Source organism: Dama dama, chromosome 3, assembly GCF_033118175.1.
Source record: "Dama dama isolate Ldn47 chromosome 3, ASM3311817v1, whole genome shotgun sequence".
Lineage (NCBI taxonomy): Eukaryota > Metazoa > Chordata > Mammalia > Artiodactyla > Cervidae > Dama > Dama dama.
Genome location: NC_083683.1, coordinates 62571428 through 62588570, shown reverse-complemented (window position 1 = coordinate 62588570; position 17143 = coordinate 62571428). Strand labels below are relative to the sequence as shown.

The 17143-nt window shown below is 43.2% G+C and overlaps 1 protein-coding gene across 1 annotated transcript in view; it reads left to right on the top strand.

The window, feature by feature from the left end:
• Positions 1 to 12498: 12498 nt before the first annotated feature.
• IRAK3 (interleukin 1 receptor associated kinase 3) overlaps positions 12499 to 17143 on the top strand; it is a 55370-nt gene continuing 50725 nt past the window's right edge. The window contains exon 1 of the mRNA XM_061130639.1: positions 12499 to 12720. Within this exon, the coding sequence (XP_060986622.1) occupies positions 12579 to 12720 (142 nt within the window). The 5' untranslated portion in view covers positions 12499 to 12578. The remainder of the gene's footprint in view (positions 12721 to 17143) is intronic.

The window sequence follows — 17143 nt, the reverse complement described above, 5'->3', positions numbered from 1 at the left end:
AAAGAAACCAAATACAAAAGAATATATACTATGAGATTCTATGTAAAGTTAAAAAGCAAGCAAAAATAATCTATGGTCTTAAGACATCAGGAAATTATCTTTCAGAAGGAAGAAGGGATAATAATTGGGAGAAGGCACTTAGAAGGACTTCTGGAGTTCTGATAACATTCTACTTTCTGGCTGATTACACATGCTTTCTTGTGATAATAGCAAGCTGCTTATACTAAGGGTTTGTGTACTGCTCTGTGTATTATACTAAAATTTTAAATTGTATTTTAAAAAGTGGAAAAAAGTTATTTGCTACCTCTCAGTCTAGATAAGATAGTTATGGCAATAAAGCATTTACTTACAGATATGAAATCCAGTGACTCGGTATCCTTTATTTCTTTAAAGCTGCAATTTTAAGAGAAGTACTTTGTAAATAAAGTCATTAAAGAAATTTCAGTGGTTTTATTCGGAATTGAAAGAGACACATGTACCCCAGTGTTCATCACAGCACTGTTTACAATAGCCAGGACATGGAAGCAACCTAGATGCCCATCAGCAGACGAATGGATAAGAAACCTGTGGTACATATACATGATGGAATACTACTCAGCTATTAAAAAGAATACATTTGAATCAGTTCTAATGAGGTGGCTGAAACTGAAGCCTATTATACAGAGAGAAGTAAGTCAGAAAGAAAAACACCAATACAGTATATTAATGCATATATATGGAATTTAGAAAGATGGTAACGATGACGCTATATGCGAGACAGCAAAAGAGACACAGATGTAAAGAACAGACTTTTGGACACTGTGGGAGAAGGCAAGGGTGGGATGATTTGAGAGAATAGCATTGAATCATGTATATTATCATATGTGAAATAGATTGCCAGTCCAAGTTTGATGCATGAGACAGGATGCTCAGGGTTGGTGCACTGGGATGACCCTGAGGGATGGGATGGGGAGGGAGGTGGGAGGGGGTTCAGGATGGGGAACACATGTACACCCATGGCTGATTCATGTCAATGTATGGCAAAACCACTACAATATTGTTAAGTAATTATCCTCCAATTAAAATAAATAAATTTTTTAAAAAATAATAAAATTAAAAAAAATAAATTTCAGTGGTTTTAAAGACCTATCTGCATCTCTCCTCTTCTTTCTGTCTCTTCATCTTTCTCCCCTCCTGTTCATCTGTTTGTTCTATCATCTCCAAGCTAAAATCTCTTCTAGATTATTCCCAGACTATAATAATCCTATCCTTATTCCTAGATTGAGAACATTTTTTTCCTTTTTTTGGCTTCTAGATAATCTTTGGCATTTGACATTGAAGGAGGTAGGGACTTACACTACTACTATCTTCGATTTTTTTTTTTTTTCTGATTTTTTTTTTAGAGAGAGTTTTATCTTTGACTCAAGTTTAGGGGCCAGAATAGCAGAGGTTCACAAATTTCAAGAATTACAGAAAAAGTCCATGGGCTTTTAGAGCTAAATAAATTTGAGTCTGAATCCTAGCTCAATCACTCACTAACTTTCAAGCAACCCAAACGTACATCTCCAGGCACAGACTTTTTCTACCGTTAAGCTAAGAATGAGAACACTTGAACTGTGTTGCTGGAGGAGTCACGTCTGTAAAGTTGGAGACGACAGAGAGAAAGCATTCAGCTCGGTGATGGCAGGTGCCGTACTGTCTCTCCCTCACAGAACCTAAACAGGTGGGATCTGATAACTACTGAGGAATGGGGAGAATGTCAGGAGGGAGGAAAAGCAAGCATTAAGAATGGCCCGAGGTAAAAATAAACACAACCACCATGAAACAGACTTTAAAGAAACTTGAATAATAAAACTTCAGTATGTCATCGAAAGTCACTAAGGAAGTAATGTGATGAAATCTCTGTTTAAGGGAGATTATTTTGGAAATAAACTGGATTCGGAGAAAGCTGGGCTAGAGGCAGCACGGCTTTGAGGTTAAGTCTGTTTCCTCATCCGTAAGGTGCAGATGGCATGATACCTACTGTTAGGAGTCCTTGTGTGATACTTATTTTGCTCGTGCTTAGTCGCTCAGTCCTGTCCTACTCTTTGCGACCTCATGGACTGGAGCCCGTCAGGCTCTTCTGTCCATGGGATTCTTCAGGCAAGAACACTGGAGTGGGTTGCCATTTTCCTCCTCCAAGGGATCTTCCTGACCCAGGGATTGAACCCTCATCATCTCATGTGTCTCCCGCACCGCAGGCAGATTCTTTACCAGCCCATATATATGTGTGTAGTATAATAAAAATGTGTTTTGTTTTTGTTACCGGTTCTTGGCACAGAGTTTCAAAAAACCTTGGAATCTCGGATCAGAGTATCTGTTGTTATCCACAGAGACCCCCTTTCCTCCATATCTGAATGTATGCTAATTCACAAGGTGGCTTACGATGGGCCTCAAGATAGTTACAAGGAAGGGGCTGGCCATTCTGGAAAGACCTAGCCTGTGACTAGAGACTTGGAACTTTCAGCCACACCCTCATAGATCTTCAATTCAATCAAGTGGTTGATGATTTAGCCAATCAAGCTTATGTGACAAAACCCTAGATATAAACTAAGAAGCAGTGAGGCTCTGGGAGCTTGCTGGTTGATGAAAGGATCCATGTGCTGGGAGGATGTACAGCAAGGAGGCTCAGGACCCTTCCAGACCTTGTTATGCTGTTCACCTCTTTATCTTACTATTCATTGCTTCCTTTTTAATAAAATGGTCACCATAAGGATAGTACTTTCCTGACTTCTGTGAGTCATTCTAGTGAATTGTCAAATTGGGACAAAGAGTGGATTCTGGGAATCCTCAAGTACATAGCCAAATAGGCAGAAGAACAGACAGCTTGGGGATACCTGAGACTTGCAACTGGCATCTGAAGTCATGCAAGACTAAGCCCTTAACTTAAAGGACCTATTTATTAATACCCAGTATTAACTCTGGGTAATTAGTGTCAGAAATGAAGGCCTTTGACCTTAACTTGTGGGGTCCACGCTAACTCTAGCAGTGAGTGTTAGAATTAGACTGAACAGTAAGACGCTCAGTTGGGATAAGCATGTTGTAGTTGGAACACAGATGTAAATTACTGACACGTTGCCCAATACAGGCTATTGGTGCTCAATAAATGATATCTGTAATTATTTGCAAGAGGCAAGGTCATCACTTTTTTCATTCATTAGGCATTTATTGAGCAGTATGCAAAGTGCAAAGTACCCAGAGATGACTAGAACTGTCCCCACTACACCCCAACCCTCAACAAGCCCACAGGAGAATAACAACAACAAAAAAACATGATGATGGAAATAAGTGCTGAGTGTTATGGAACCAAAAAATAACTGATTAACTTTAGGGAGATTATAAATGGCTTCACAGAGTATCTTAGCTTGCTAGGGCTGCTGTAACAAATTACCACAAACGGGCTTAAAACAGTAGAAGTTTCTTTTCTCACAGTTCTGGAGGCCAGTCAAGGTGTGCTCAGGGTTAGTTCCTCTAGAGCAGGGGTCCCCAGCCCCTGGGGCTATGGACCAGTACTGGTTCACGGTCTGTTAGGAACTGGGCCACACAGCAGGAAGTGAGTGGTGGGCAAGTGAGTGAAGTTTCACCTGTATTGACAGCTGCTCCCCATCACTCGCAGCACCAGATTCTCATAGGATCACGAACCCTACTGTGAACTGTGCATGTGAGTGAGTGAGATTGCAAGCTCCCTATGAGAATCATTTCGAAACCATCCACCCCAGTCCGTGGAAAAATTGTTTTTCATGAAACTGGTCTCTGGTGCCAAAAAGACTGGGGATCACTGCTCTAGAGGTTCTTAAAGAGAAATCTGTTCCGTGCCTCTTCATTGATCCCTAGTATTTACCAACAACCCTTGGATTTTCTTGGCTTGTGGCTGTATCATTTCAGTCTCTGCCTTCATTGTCTAGGCCCTCTACTTTCTGTGTCTCTATGTCTAAATCTCCCTCTTCTTATAAGACACCAATCACTGGATTAAGGGCCACCCTCGTCTGGTATGACCCTGTCTTGACTGCATCTGCAAAGATGTTATTTCCAATTATAGTCACATTTAGAGGTATCAAGGTTTAAGATTTAAACACATATTTTGGGATTACACAAGTCAATTCACAACACAGAGGTGGTGACTTTTCACTTGGTCTTATTGGATAAGTAGGGGTCCACCTGGCAGGAGATACTAAAAAACTAAAAAAATACAAGCATGAAATAACTAGTAAAGACAAACTGAAAACAACACAGACACTTACAGGTGACATTATAGAAGCATAAGATTTGGTGACTTATTGAATATAGGCACACAGTACGATGTCTGACACAGTAGATGCTGAGAAAATTCCTCTGAATAAATCAATCTAAATTACTAAGAGTTCCGTTGGCCTATTTCACCAGAAACAAGGAAACTGATTTTTTAGGAAGTGATCCGTTTGGGACATGCTGATTTGAGATGAAAGCAAAAAAAAAAAAAAAAAAAAAAAACTGAAATGAAATAAATACTGGAGACAGGAGTGAGAAAGGAGTGTGCAGGGTGGACCAGGACTGAAGACATAAATATGAGTGTGGTCCACATAGAGGTAATAGATGAAAATAAGATTATATGAAATCTCTAAGACCTGGAATAAAAAGATTCAAGAATTCAGCCTGTGGGTACATATTACAGGCTAGAGAAGTGTCAGTTAGGAAAACAGAAGAAACCATCAGGAATATACAAAGAAAATACCAAGCATCATCATAGAGGGGAAAAAAGGCCAAAAGTCAAGAAAGATGCTCTGAAAAAAAAAAGAAAAAGAAAGATGCTCTGATGAGGGACTGATGCTATGAAACTATCAGAATAAGCACAGAAGGATTCATCTGGAAAATTACTACATGTTGGGTATTTTCATATACAGACTTGTTATTGCTTTCATTATCAAGGCACCAGATTAAAATCCAAGCTTTCATTTTTCTTTCAAAAGTTCAGAACAATGAAATAAATTCAGAACAAAAGGAACTGTGACCAATATGAAAGGCTAGGTGATGTGGATAACTAATTAACAAAGTGTTGTTAGGATGTGTACTCTGGAGCCTGGATGATGTGATGTCGTTTCTTACGTGAATTTATGTACAGAGAGTTTATTATGAACTGAAGTCTGTGTCATTCCCCCTACCCCAGTTTATATGTTGAAGACCAAACTCCCAGTATGGCTGAGTTCGGAGAAGGAGTTTCTAAGGAAGTAATTAAGCTTAAATGAGGTGGTAGGTGTGTTGGAGAATGGAGGAGATGAAAAGTAGCCACTGAGCGGAGAAGGCGTCTTGAGACTGAAAAGTGAGTCAGGCAGCTTCACACAATCGATGGGTGAGTTTATTACAGGGTAACTCACCCACAGGGTGGGATCAGTTGGACAACAGTCTGAAAGTATTCAAAGCTGGACTCCACACAGCTGAGAGGACACTGAGACAGTTTCATAGGGCGTGGGGGTAGATGCTTGGAAACAGGACGTGAACTCATAAATCAAGATTTATAAACGGGTAACTAGCCTTGTGGGCACAGAAAATAAGTCGGCAACAGTCCTCATCACTGTTTGGAGACTAACAGAGCATAGAGGCCATCTGGACCTAATGATCACTAAACAATATCTACTAACTACAAAAGCAGAAAAGAGATTCACTACACAGTATGGCCCTGGGTAGGGTCAGTGGAAGGACAGGAGGAACTGAACAGGCCCAAGATGGCCCAGTTTTACTAACAGTCATATAGGGTGGGGCCCTGATCAGACAGATTAGTGTCTTTCTAAGAAGTGACACCAGAATGTCATCTCTCTCCTTCTCCTCTTCCTCTCTTTCTCTCTGTGTATAAGCAAGAGCCCAGCAAAGGCTATCTACAAGCCAGGAGGAGCACTCTTACCAGAAACTCAACCCCTTGGACACCTTGAACTTGTAGCCTGTGTAGCTGTGAGAAAATAAACTTTCTGTTATTTAAATGACACAGTCTGTGGTACTAAATGCCAGCTCAAACAGACTTCATAAAGGGATTCCCTGAGGGGACGGCGAGAGAAAGGGAGCCAACTCCTAGAGTGGGAAAAATAAACAAGATTGATGCTACAACTTGACAAGGAAATTTTGGAAATCTTGAATGAGGCTGGGGAAGGGGAGGATGTTTTTCAACAAATAGCCTCCAGGGTTCTTACACCCAGCAGCTGTTTTGCCATTTGCAAAGTGCAGGAGTTGGGTTAGGATCTCTAAGCCCTTTTCCAGTCTCAAGTTGCAAACAATCTGAGCAGATATTTTACTGCAAGTGAAAAAATTTTGCCATGACCTCAGATTTTTTTCACATTTGAGGTTCTTCTAAGGATAAATAAATGTTTCAAAAACAGAACGTTAGCTAATATTGAAATTATCATGAAAATTCCTTGACTGAAAACTATTCAATTATAAAAATCAGACTTTTAGAAGTCAGTGGTGACTAGGCAAAAGTGATCACAGAAATATATTCTGGGATGAAAAATACTATGAAAATGATTTAAAAATGAAACAGTCAAATAGGATGAATCATAAAAGTGTTGGAAGAGGGACTTCCCTGGTGGGTTCAGTGGCTAAGACTCTGCACTTCCAATGCAGGTGGTCTGGCTTTGGTCCCTGGTCAGGGAACTAGACCCCATATGCTGCAACTAAAGATTATTCATGCCACAACTAAGACCCAGTGCAGCCAAATAAATAAATAAATATTTTTTTTAAGTGCTGGAAGAAATTATTTTCTATAGTTGAGGGTCTTCTAATCACAGAAATAATACATGCCAACTTTAGTAAGTTTGGAAAACACAAAGTGAGAATAAAATCCCCCAAACCCTATCAACCCTAAAAGGATAATTGTTAAAATTTTAGTGTATATCATGTTGTGAAATAATAGACTTTTAGAAAAATGTTTTGATACTTTTTGAAAGGGCTGAGTTACATGACAATGTAAGCCTAATGTTCTTTAAAAATACATAGAGAGAAAAAGAAACCTGGGGGAATAATTATTGCATGTTATTTTCACAAGGTCTTTTTGATGAAAGCCCAAAAAACCACTGAACTTCCGCTTTTTAAAATTATCAAGTTAATGTGCACTACAAACATTCCCACCCCATTACTGATCTTTACCCTATTCCTGAACCCCGGGGCACCTATGACCCTCTAGGATAAGGCTCAGGGATGGGATGAAGCTCAAACATGGGACAGATGAGTGATCTTTGTCTTAAAGTTCTGAAACCAGAAAATCCCCCATAACCCACAAGCCTGGGTGTCCTTTGAACATTCAGCCCTAGAGATACTGAGCAGATAGCTGTCGCCAAGGTAGTTGTCTCATGCATATGAAGCGCTGCTATATGCCTCACTCTCTTTCTCTCTCACTTGTTTTCAGATTTCTGAGGCTCGGATGCCTGTGCTCACTGGGACTTCACCACTGATGACACCCCGCGTCTATGCTGCTGTCACTCTGGCCTCGGGGTTTCCCTTAGCATCTCTGTCTGTTCATCTTTGCAGCGCATTACTCTCTTACCTCCAGCTGCGGAGGAAACACTTTCTTCTTGTCACGTCCAAAACTTGAGGGAGAGGGTGGAGCTGGAGAGCATTCTGTGGCGAAGGGCTAGGTCACAGCGTGAGGCAGTTCTGAGGTTTCACCACAGCCCTCTTCACTCGAAAGCATGTGTGCTGGCAGTGGGTCTGGGTCTGCCTGGATCTCACGTGCAGGCCTAGGACTTCACGTTACTTCCACAGCCACTGCCAGGATCATTCTCCACTAACACTCACTTTCTCTCAGGGGCTCAGTTGTCTCTCTCTGCAATCCGGTTTCATGCTCACCTCACATTCCACAGCTCTAGCTGCATATGTCCATTTGAGCTCCAGTTTTGCATAGAGGTTAGAGGTTTTACAGGCCTTCAGCAAAATCAGGGAGTTTTACCAAATGTCTGTTCAGCGAATCAATGAGGATGCATTCAGCTGCAAATGACAAGGTCCCTGGTGTAAAAAGTGATCTAATAAGGGAATTTATGTCATATAAGTCCATGAGTAGGACATTCTCCAGGCATAGAACAAATGAGCTGGTTAACGACCTTATTAAGGTCATTCCCTCACCAGACCATCCCTAGGACTGACATCACTCAATCTCTGTGTGGTTGCAAAATGGTTCCAGAGACAGCCAGAGCTACCACCTGTTCTTATTTCAGATCGACAGAGGTCAAGAGAGAGAAGTCTGAAATGAGATTTTGGTCCCCTGAGCCATAAATTGTTGCCAATTCCAGTCACATGCCAGCCTAAATCTGAGTACAAGGACCAAAGCAATTTTAAATACAGAGGTCAGGGTAGATCGGAGGCATAGGGGAAGAGCATACCAGGCAAGAGAATAGCAAATACAAAGGGCTCTACTGGGGGATTCTGCCTGCTGTGTTCAAGGACCAGCCAGGAATCAGTGTGGCTATGTAAAATGAACAAGGACACACGATCACAGGGTAACAGGGTGGACGGCGAGTGGCAGAGAGAATGTAGCTCAGAGGAAGAATCTGACTTTCTTCTGGCTGAAATTAGAAGCCGTTGTCGGCTTCGGAACAGAGGAGAGACATGATCAGATTTGATTTAAAAGGATCAGGCTGGCTGCAGTGTTGAGAAAAGCCTGCAGGAAGCGATAGTGAAAACTACTTTTAGTTGGGAGACAACTACAGTGATCTGGACAAGACATCATGATGGCTCAGACCAGGGTGGCAGTTGTGAAAGTGGAAAAAATGTATATTCTGAATTGTGTCAACAGAATCTGCTGGTGGACTGGACATGGGTTGTGAAGAAACAGAGGAGCCAAGGATGACTCTATAGTTTTTGGTTCAAGCAACTGGAAGGATGGTGTAATCTAGATGAGGAACAGTATCGAAAGGTAGGTTCAGGAGGCATGATCGAGGGTTCAGTTTTGGACCTGAGTCTGAAGTCAAAGAAAGAGGTCTAGGCTAAACAAGTACATTTGGCAGACGTGGGTAGATAGTTGGTGTTTAAAGCCTCTGAATTGGCTGAGCTCACCAAGGGAGTGGGTGTCAATAGAGAGAACTATGGACTGAGCCCTGGGGTGCTCTGACACTAAGAGTTAAGAGAACATGGAAGCAACCAAGATGTCCATCAACAGAGGAATCGATAAAAAATTGGTACATATATACAATGGATAAAGAAGTTGTGGTACATATATACAATGGATAGGGCTCCCCTGGTAGCTCAGCTGGTAAAGAACCTGCCTGCAATGCAGGAGACCCTGTTTTAATTCCTGGGTTGGGAAGATCCCCTGAAGAAAGGATAGGCTATCCACGCCAGAATTCTTGGGCTTCCCTGGTGGCTCAGACAGTAAAGAATTCACCCGCAATGCAGGGGATCTGGGTTCAATTCCTGGGTTGGGAAGATCCTCTGAAGGAGGGCGTGGCAACCCACTCCAGGATTCTTGCCTGGAGAACCCCCACGGACAGAGGAGCTTGGCGGGCTACAGTCCACGGGGTGGCAAAGAGTTGGACACGACTGAGCGACTAAGCACAGCGCAGAGCTGATCCAGTAAACAGTGAGAAATTGCTGATTTTGTAGATCATGAGAACAGCTGTCTTTAATGTCTAGGAGTATGGGACAGGAGATAGGATCTATTGCCCAAGTGGAGGGATTAGATTTAGGAGCCTAGATAATTAATTCATGAAAAAGGCTGGGGAGAGGGGAGTGTATTTTGCTACAGATACTGGTAGGTAGGTAGGTAGGTATGTGGTAATGAGATTCTGCGGAAGTTTTCTCCTGATGCATCAGTGCTCTCAAGCTCATTAGTTGAGCATGAGGATGGGAGAGAAGGTGATGGGATTGAGAAGAGAGATGGCATAAACCGGTTGCCAAGGAGTTCATAAGAGTAAATGAAATAAAAGCACAGATGTGACTGCCTGGCAGTATAAAGAACCCACATGAGGGCCAAGGCTTTGATTTTAAATTGTGTCCAACTAATAGGGTTTTTATTGCCCCTCCCCATTCCAGCTACATTCAGGTGTATGGGTAGAGCCCAAAATTGGAAAATTGGATTCAATAGGGATGCTAGATTTGCCAACGGAGTTCAACAAAGTGACAGGGGAGCAAGAGTAGAGAGAGCCTGTGCAAGGGAGGGATATAATAATTGAGCGTGAACTTTATGGATAAAGAGAAAGGTGAGAACATCAAGAGGGTGGGGCCAGAGAAGAGGTGGCAAGATAGTGGATTTGGTATTCTGGTGAGGGTAGGGACTGTTCGGGTCAGAGTACTACAGGATAGATGTGATCAGAGAACAGATTCTTTAAGTAGCATTTACAGACACAGTGCAGTTATTGATAATGACAAGTTCTAGGGAATGAATTAAGTGGCTGAAATAGCGTGAAGGAGAAAATTACTGATGGAGAAGCCATATTAAGGAACTGAGAGTCCAGGATACTAGAAAGATCATCATCTATTCTACATATATTTTAAATCACCAAGGATTAAGAAGAAATTAGCATTGGAAAAAAAACTACAGTAAACCGGATCTATCTAGTTGAAAAAGGAGGAGGAGAAATTGAGATGGGGGAGAGCAGTGGATGATAGCAACATTGAAGAGTAGCAGTCATACAACCTGATGAAATAAAATTCAAAAGTCAAAAGCAGTTTTAAGGAATAGGGAGGAAGCATGGTCCGATACTAACTGCCAATACTGAAAATAAAAGACATTTGACATAATCTATATCGATTTCCCATAATCCCGCTTTCACGTACAATTCTTGATTCTCTGTAAAATCAGACGCTCTGGCAAAGCAGGCCTTGCAGACTGCTTCACTGAGCCACAGCAAATTCCTGGTTCCTTGGCGTATTCGAATTTGGCTCTTCGGTTCCAGCAATTCAAGAGCAACTAGATACTTGATCGCCTCTACTAGCCACTGTTGCTGAGCTTATTCAGGTAGTCCCTTCTAGGAATACAGGGCTTCTTAAGTGTGTGCAGATTGACAGGAAAACTTTAGCCATTTGAACATTGAAAAAAGGGGTAGAGAAACTCTTGCCCAAACGATATATTTTTTTATTTTTTTATCAATTTTCAAGTATATTTTGTGGAATACTTAAACTGAGAACGACTTCGAAATTGAGGCAGCTACCAAACGATGGTGCATCATCACTATTGACCCCTGCTACTGCTAAGCCGCTTCAGTCGTGTCCGACTCTGTGCGACCCCATAGACCGCAGCCCATCAGGCTCCCCCGTCCCTGGGATTCTCCAGGCAAGAACACTGGAGGGCGTCATTCCCAAAGAGACCAACTCTGAAAGGCTGCAAACAGATCCTGATTTTTTTCAATGGCGGCTTCCGTGAAGGATCAGTGGTAAAGAAATCCTTGGCCAGTGCAGGAGACGCGGGGTTGGGAAGATCCCCTGAAGAAGGAAATGGCGACCCACTGCAGTATTCTTGCCTGGGAAATCCAATGGACACCGGAGCCTGGCAGGCTACAGTTCATGGGGTCGCAGAGAATCGGACACGACTTAGCGACTAAGCAACAAGAACAAATTTTTCAATGGCCATCGTCCACTCTTCAGTCCTTTAGGCTGGGATTTTTCTCACCACGTTCCAAGTATCTGCCCTTTTTTTTTTTTTTTTTTTTGGCAGTAGCATTCGTATCAAGTCCATGGGGTCTCAAAGAGTGGGTCACGACTGAGCGACTAAGCACAGCATTCATATCATGCCTGCGGTGGGATATTATAGCAAAAATGGTAGAAGACTTCAGAACAATATGCAATTTCACTTAAACTTGTTGACAGCTAGAGGAAGATTTCGCGAAGCCTTTTGAGGAAGGAAAAAGTGGTCGAACAATATTTCATCAGGAAAGTCCATGGACAAAAGACTGTAGTAAAACCAAATAGTTTGGAGAATGGACAACTTCATGAAGAAGACGGCCACAATTTTATCCCACTTCGATCTCTCTTTTGTTTTTCTGTTGTCTGTATCCAGGTTCGTCTCTTCCAATAATCATTTCAGACACGCCCATTTATCTAACTTCGGTAAAAAGTCGGAGGAAAATGTGCTAAACCTTTAGAGCGGTTGGTTGGTTGTCCTCAGCTGAGTGGGGCTCTGAGTGTTTATTTTCCTCTTTCAGTTTTTCTGGGTTTTTCCAAGTGTCTCCTCAAAGAAGAGGATCAAAAGATATAACTTTGTAAGAAGTCAGTGCAGACCATCTCCCGTCCATCCGGGCCAGGTCGAGGGGATGGCGGACTCTCCATCAGTTCTGCGCTTCTGGTCTTTCCCACCCCTCCCTCTTTACTGGGCCTCTTCAGTCTCGCCTCAAAGCCGGAGGAACAGAAATCCAACCAGCCAGGGAGAAGCCGGGACCCGGTGAGCCGCGGCGCAGCAGACCCGGCGGCCGCTGGGGCCTCTCCGGGAGCCGCGCCGTGCGTCACGGGGGGCCCGCCCTCGGCGCGGCCCGGGCTCCGGGCGGGCGGCCTCCTTGGCCGTCGTCGTGTGGCAGGATTTCCGCGGTTGAGTAACGGCACCGCGCGGCCGCGGAGAGCCCTGGGCCCCGCATCCCTCCCGGGCGCGGTCCCGGGTCCCCCGCGGCGCAGCCATGGCCTGGGCGGCGGGGAGCGGTGGGGCCCGCAGGGCGCTCTCCTCGCACACGCTCCTCTTCGACCTGCCGCCCGCGCTGCTGGGCGAGTTCTGCGCGGTCCTGGACAGCTGCGACGGCGCGCTCGGCTGGCGCGGCCTCGGTGAGTGCGGCGGGGCGGCGGGGCGGCGGGGCGGCGGCGCGCGCCCGCCCAGACGCGCGGCCCGCGCAGCGGCGGGCCCCGGGCTGCGGGCCCGCGCGGCCGCCCAGGCTCCCTGTTGCGGACTTGCCCTTTCCCCGTTCGCCCTGGGAGGGACGCAGATACTCCCGAGACCCACCCCAGAGCTCCATTAAGGCAGCGGAGCCCGTGGGGGAACCGGCCCCCCGCGTGAGACCATCTAATGTTGCGCCAGGATTCCTGCCTTGCCTGGTTCGGAATATTTTAAAAAAGAAACGCCTGTGAAATGTCTCTTGTCATTGTGAAGTGACCCCCCCAGAGTATAATTTTCGTATGAAGATATGTTTATACCTGTAAAATATTTATCAAGTGTTGTTTTCAATGCACTCCCCTTAATTACATTTCAGGTGAAATGCTAGATTAAAAAATTATTTATAATTAACGTGCCTTCCAGCGTTCTTAATTAAATATATCTTGCTTATTTACCCAATCTGGTGGAAGGAATGAAGGTTAAGTTAGAGAGTGGCTCTTGAATTTAGCAAGTTGCCTCCAAGGCTCCATTTTATGCAGACTTTGGAAAGTTAAGCAATGGCCTATTGGAAGTGTTGAGTGTGATAACAGAAATAATTCAGACAAAAATCTGTAAATATCTGCGTTTATGGTTCGATTTGATATTGCATGATGTCACATTTAATGTTAGTTGAAAATAAACACAAATATGTCAAAAGAGTATAGCCTTAATTCTCTGAAATAGCTATCTATTATTCTTAGCCAAAATAGCAGAAATAATGTGGTCACACTTTATGAAATGTGGCATTATTGAGTTTCTAGTTGTATAAAGATTTTCTAGGTATTATAAGCTCTATAATTTTATATTACAGCCCTGCAGTAAAAAATGAGAAAACTCTGATTTCTGGAGACCATGGACATTTCCAGTATGCATTTGAGAGTTAAGATCCCTCTCATACCGTATCTTTTTGAAATGGATGATGGCATGGCAGTTTTTGCATCCCTTGGTTTCCTAGAGTTACCAAATTTGGAAGAGGAAAATGTCTTTAGTTCAGTCCATGGTTAAAGAGCGTTAGGACTGAGCAGGTATCATAAATGAGGGAAGTGGGTTGGTATAGACTATGAAAATGGAAGAACATGTATCATCTAAAAGGGGCAGTTAGTACTCAGCCCTAGGCCACTGCTCCTTTTCAGGAAGTTCAGCTCAGTGTTGCTGAATCTTGTCTCTCCCATTCTCCCTCTCTTTCCCTCCCTCCCCATGAAATTCAGATATTCATTCATTATCCGGGTTGTCTCATAGACTCTTCCAATATCCCTGTCAAGCAGGTGCTATCATCAGCAGTGTTTGAACAACTGTGGAAACTGGTGCAAGTTGGTTAAGTAACTAGTCCAAGCCAACAAAGTAAAAAGTCCAAAGCCGGGAAGTGCAAAGCAAGAATTTGAAGCAGGTATACAGAAAGGATAAAGTGTATGAGGACTCTTTATAGTCTCTTCTGAACTTTTCTGTAAATTTAAAACTGTTCTAAACAATAAGGTCTGTGTGAAATCAAAAAGAAAAAAGACATGTAGACCTTGGGGTTTGATAACCTACAACTTCCCTCTCTGACTTCCTCAGGGTCACAAATATTACTGTGTTCTTTCAGCTGCATCTCGCAGCCTCCCCAAAGTACAGCTACTTCTTCCATGAAAGAACCATTCAGGGAGCCATTTCAAACACATAGCCCTATTTTCCTAGTAGTGGAAATAAATGAAGACCACCCAAATGAGAACAAGCAAAAGCTATTTATTCAAAGCAAGGGAGTCAGCCTCCATCGCTTGCATTTGACCGAGAGGCAAAGGCAAGCAGAGAAGTGGAAAAACTATAGCTCAAAAAGAGAAGGCTTCAGTCAGGTATGCCCTGACTGGAGGCTGTTGGCATGGGGAAGCTGGACACAGGCCACTAGAAGTGGGACGTTATATGTGATAGGGTACGTATTTGGTTTTCTCCAGTTGACTGTAAGTTGGAATCAGGGGCAAAAATTAGGAAAGCTGTCAGCTATTAATGAAGCCCTGGCTATTTGGGGCCAATCACTGTAAGGGTTATTGTTTGGTTTCCTGAACTAGTTGCTACTGGTAGTAGTTTGACCTCCGAGACTGGTTACTCTAGACAGAACATTGGCTTCCTGGGCTAGCTGATGCATGCTGTGGGTCAGCGTTGTGTTTTTAGGTAGCCTGACCATTGTTCCTTTGTAAATTTGTTCTCTCATAGGGGAAGACTGTAAGCCGTTTACTCCTTCATACTCTAGCTATAATTCATTGTGCTGGGGGCTGTGCCCCTGACTGCCTGGACCATACTCTGACCTGAGACCAGGCATGGACCACCTACTTCATGAATTGTTGGCTCGGCAGAAAAGGAAGGCTGGGTTGGTTCCTGGCGGTTGAGGGCAACTGCCTGTGTTAAATAGGCCAAGTTTCCCCATTGGCACAGTGAAAGTAAGAAGGAAGGAAAGAGGTGCAGGGAGGGGAAACTTGACTTTAGAGGGCAGAGGGGAGAATGTTGGAGGACTGAATCGAGGAGATAGTTTCTTTTATATATATATATAATTTTATTTATTTATTTTTGGCTGTGCCGAGTCTTCGTTGCTGCACAGGCTTTTCTCGAGTTGTGGCAAGTGGGGGCTGCTCTCTAGTTGTGGTGTGCTGGCTTCTTTTGTTGCAGATCACAGGCTCCAGGGGGTGTGGGCTTCAGTAGTTGTGACTCCCACTCTCTTGAGCAGAGGCTCAGTACCTGTGGTACATGGGCTTAGCTGCTCCTCAGTATGTGGGACTTCCTGGATGAGGGATTGAACCCGTGTCTCCTGCATTGACAGGCAGGTTCTCTACCACTGAGCCTCCAGGGAAGCCCCGAGGAGACAGTTTCTTTTATGCTCAGGACAGCTGAAAGCCTGAGGATGCAGAGGGTCCAAAATTCCATATAGAAAACAACTGTAATAGTGATAGGCAAGAGAAGAGAAAAGCAAAAGGGAAGGTTAACTGAACTAAGTGTTGGTTCTCACTTGAGCTGATCATGTTTGTTGATGGTGGTGAATTTCAACCTGTGTTTACAAAGGCAGTTCTGACAAAGGCAGATCTTATGGCGGCCTATATGATATGATCAGTGTATACTGATAAGCTAGACTGGACATTGACAAATGGGAATCACCTGCAAAGTCTTTTAAAGCTGCAGATGCCCAGGTTCCACCCCTGCATAGGTCCAGCTTCTTTCTGTTTTCTGCCAAGCCCCAGGGTGAGTCTGATGCACAGTCTGGTTTGGGAGTCATTTGCTCAGGCCAAATTCTCTTCTTTAATAGTATCTTAATATAGCAGTTATTTTACTGTAGTCTTTCACTACTCCACTTAATTCTTTCCATTTTTAAACACATCCTACCCATTAATCTTCAAATCACTTTTACTTCATTGTTATTAAAATAGTGTAATCACAAGATTATTTATTCTCTGGTTGATGTTGATGAGTTTATGGCTTTGTAATGAAAGTAGGAACCCAATTTAGAAAATGCAAAAAAAAAAAAATGCCATTTATCTTATACTACCCCAAAGACATAATAACATATATGCAGAGCCTCTGGTGACAACTGATTTCATTACATTACATGGAACCAGTGTTTAAATTGTTTGGAGCAGCTTACTTTGTAAAACCTCTCAACATTTATGGTACAATGAGAGAAACCCTTCTTACAGATACTATGTGATAGGTTATATTCAACTTTCTTCCTCTCAAAAAAGGAAAGAAAATTCCCATAGAAAGTATTATGAATCTGTTTAAAACAAATTAAATGTAAAATCACATTAAATGTGCGTTTGAATATTTAGTAAAGATTTAAAGCAATAATAATGATACTGATAGTTGCCACCATCTGTTGAGTGCTTGTCTATGCATACTCAATGACTCAGTCATGTTGGACTCTTTGAGACCCCGTGGACTCTAGCCTGCCAGGCTCCTCTGTCCATGGGATTTTTCCAGGCAATAACAGTAGGAGTGGGTTGCCATTTCCTCCTCTAGAGGATCTTCCTGACTCAGGAATTCTTTTCCTCTGTGCCACCTGGGAAGCCCCTATTGAGTGCTTACTATTTGCCAGAGACTCTGTGCTAAGCACTTTACCTGATTATTTCATTATTTATCACAAAAGCTCTTAGGACACAGGTACTCATCCTATTTCCATTTTATAGATAGGAAAACTGACTCAGAGAATTTAAGTAATTTACCTTAAAATCAGGGATTTCCCAGGTGGCGCTAGTGGTAAAGAACCCTCCTGCCAATGCGGAAGATGTAAGCAATGCGAGTTCAATTCCTGGGTTCGGAAGATTCATGACTGAAATGACTCTGCATGTACCTCAAATCATAGTCTAATAAGTTGCAGAC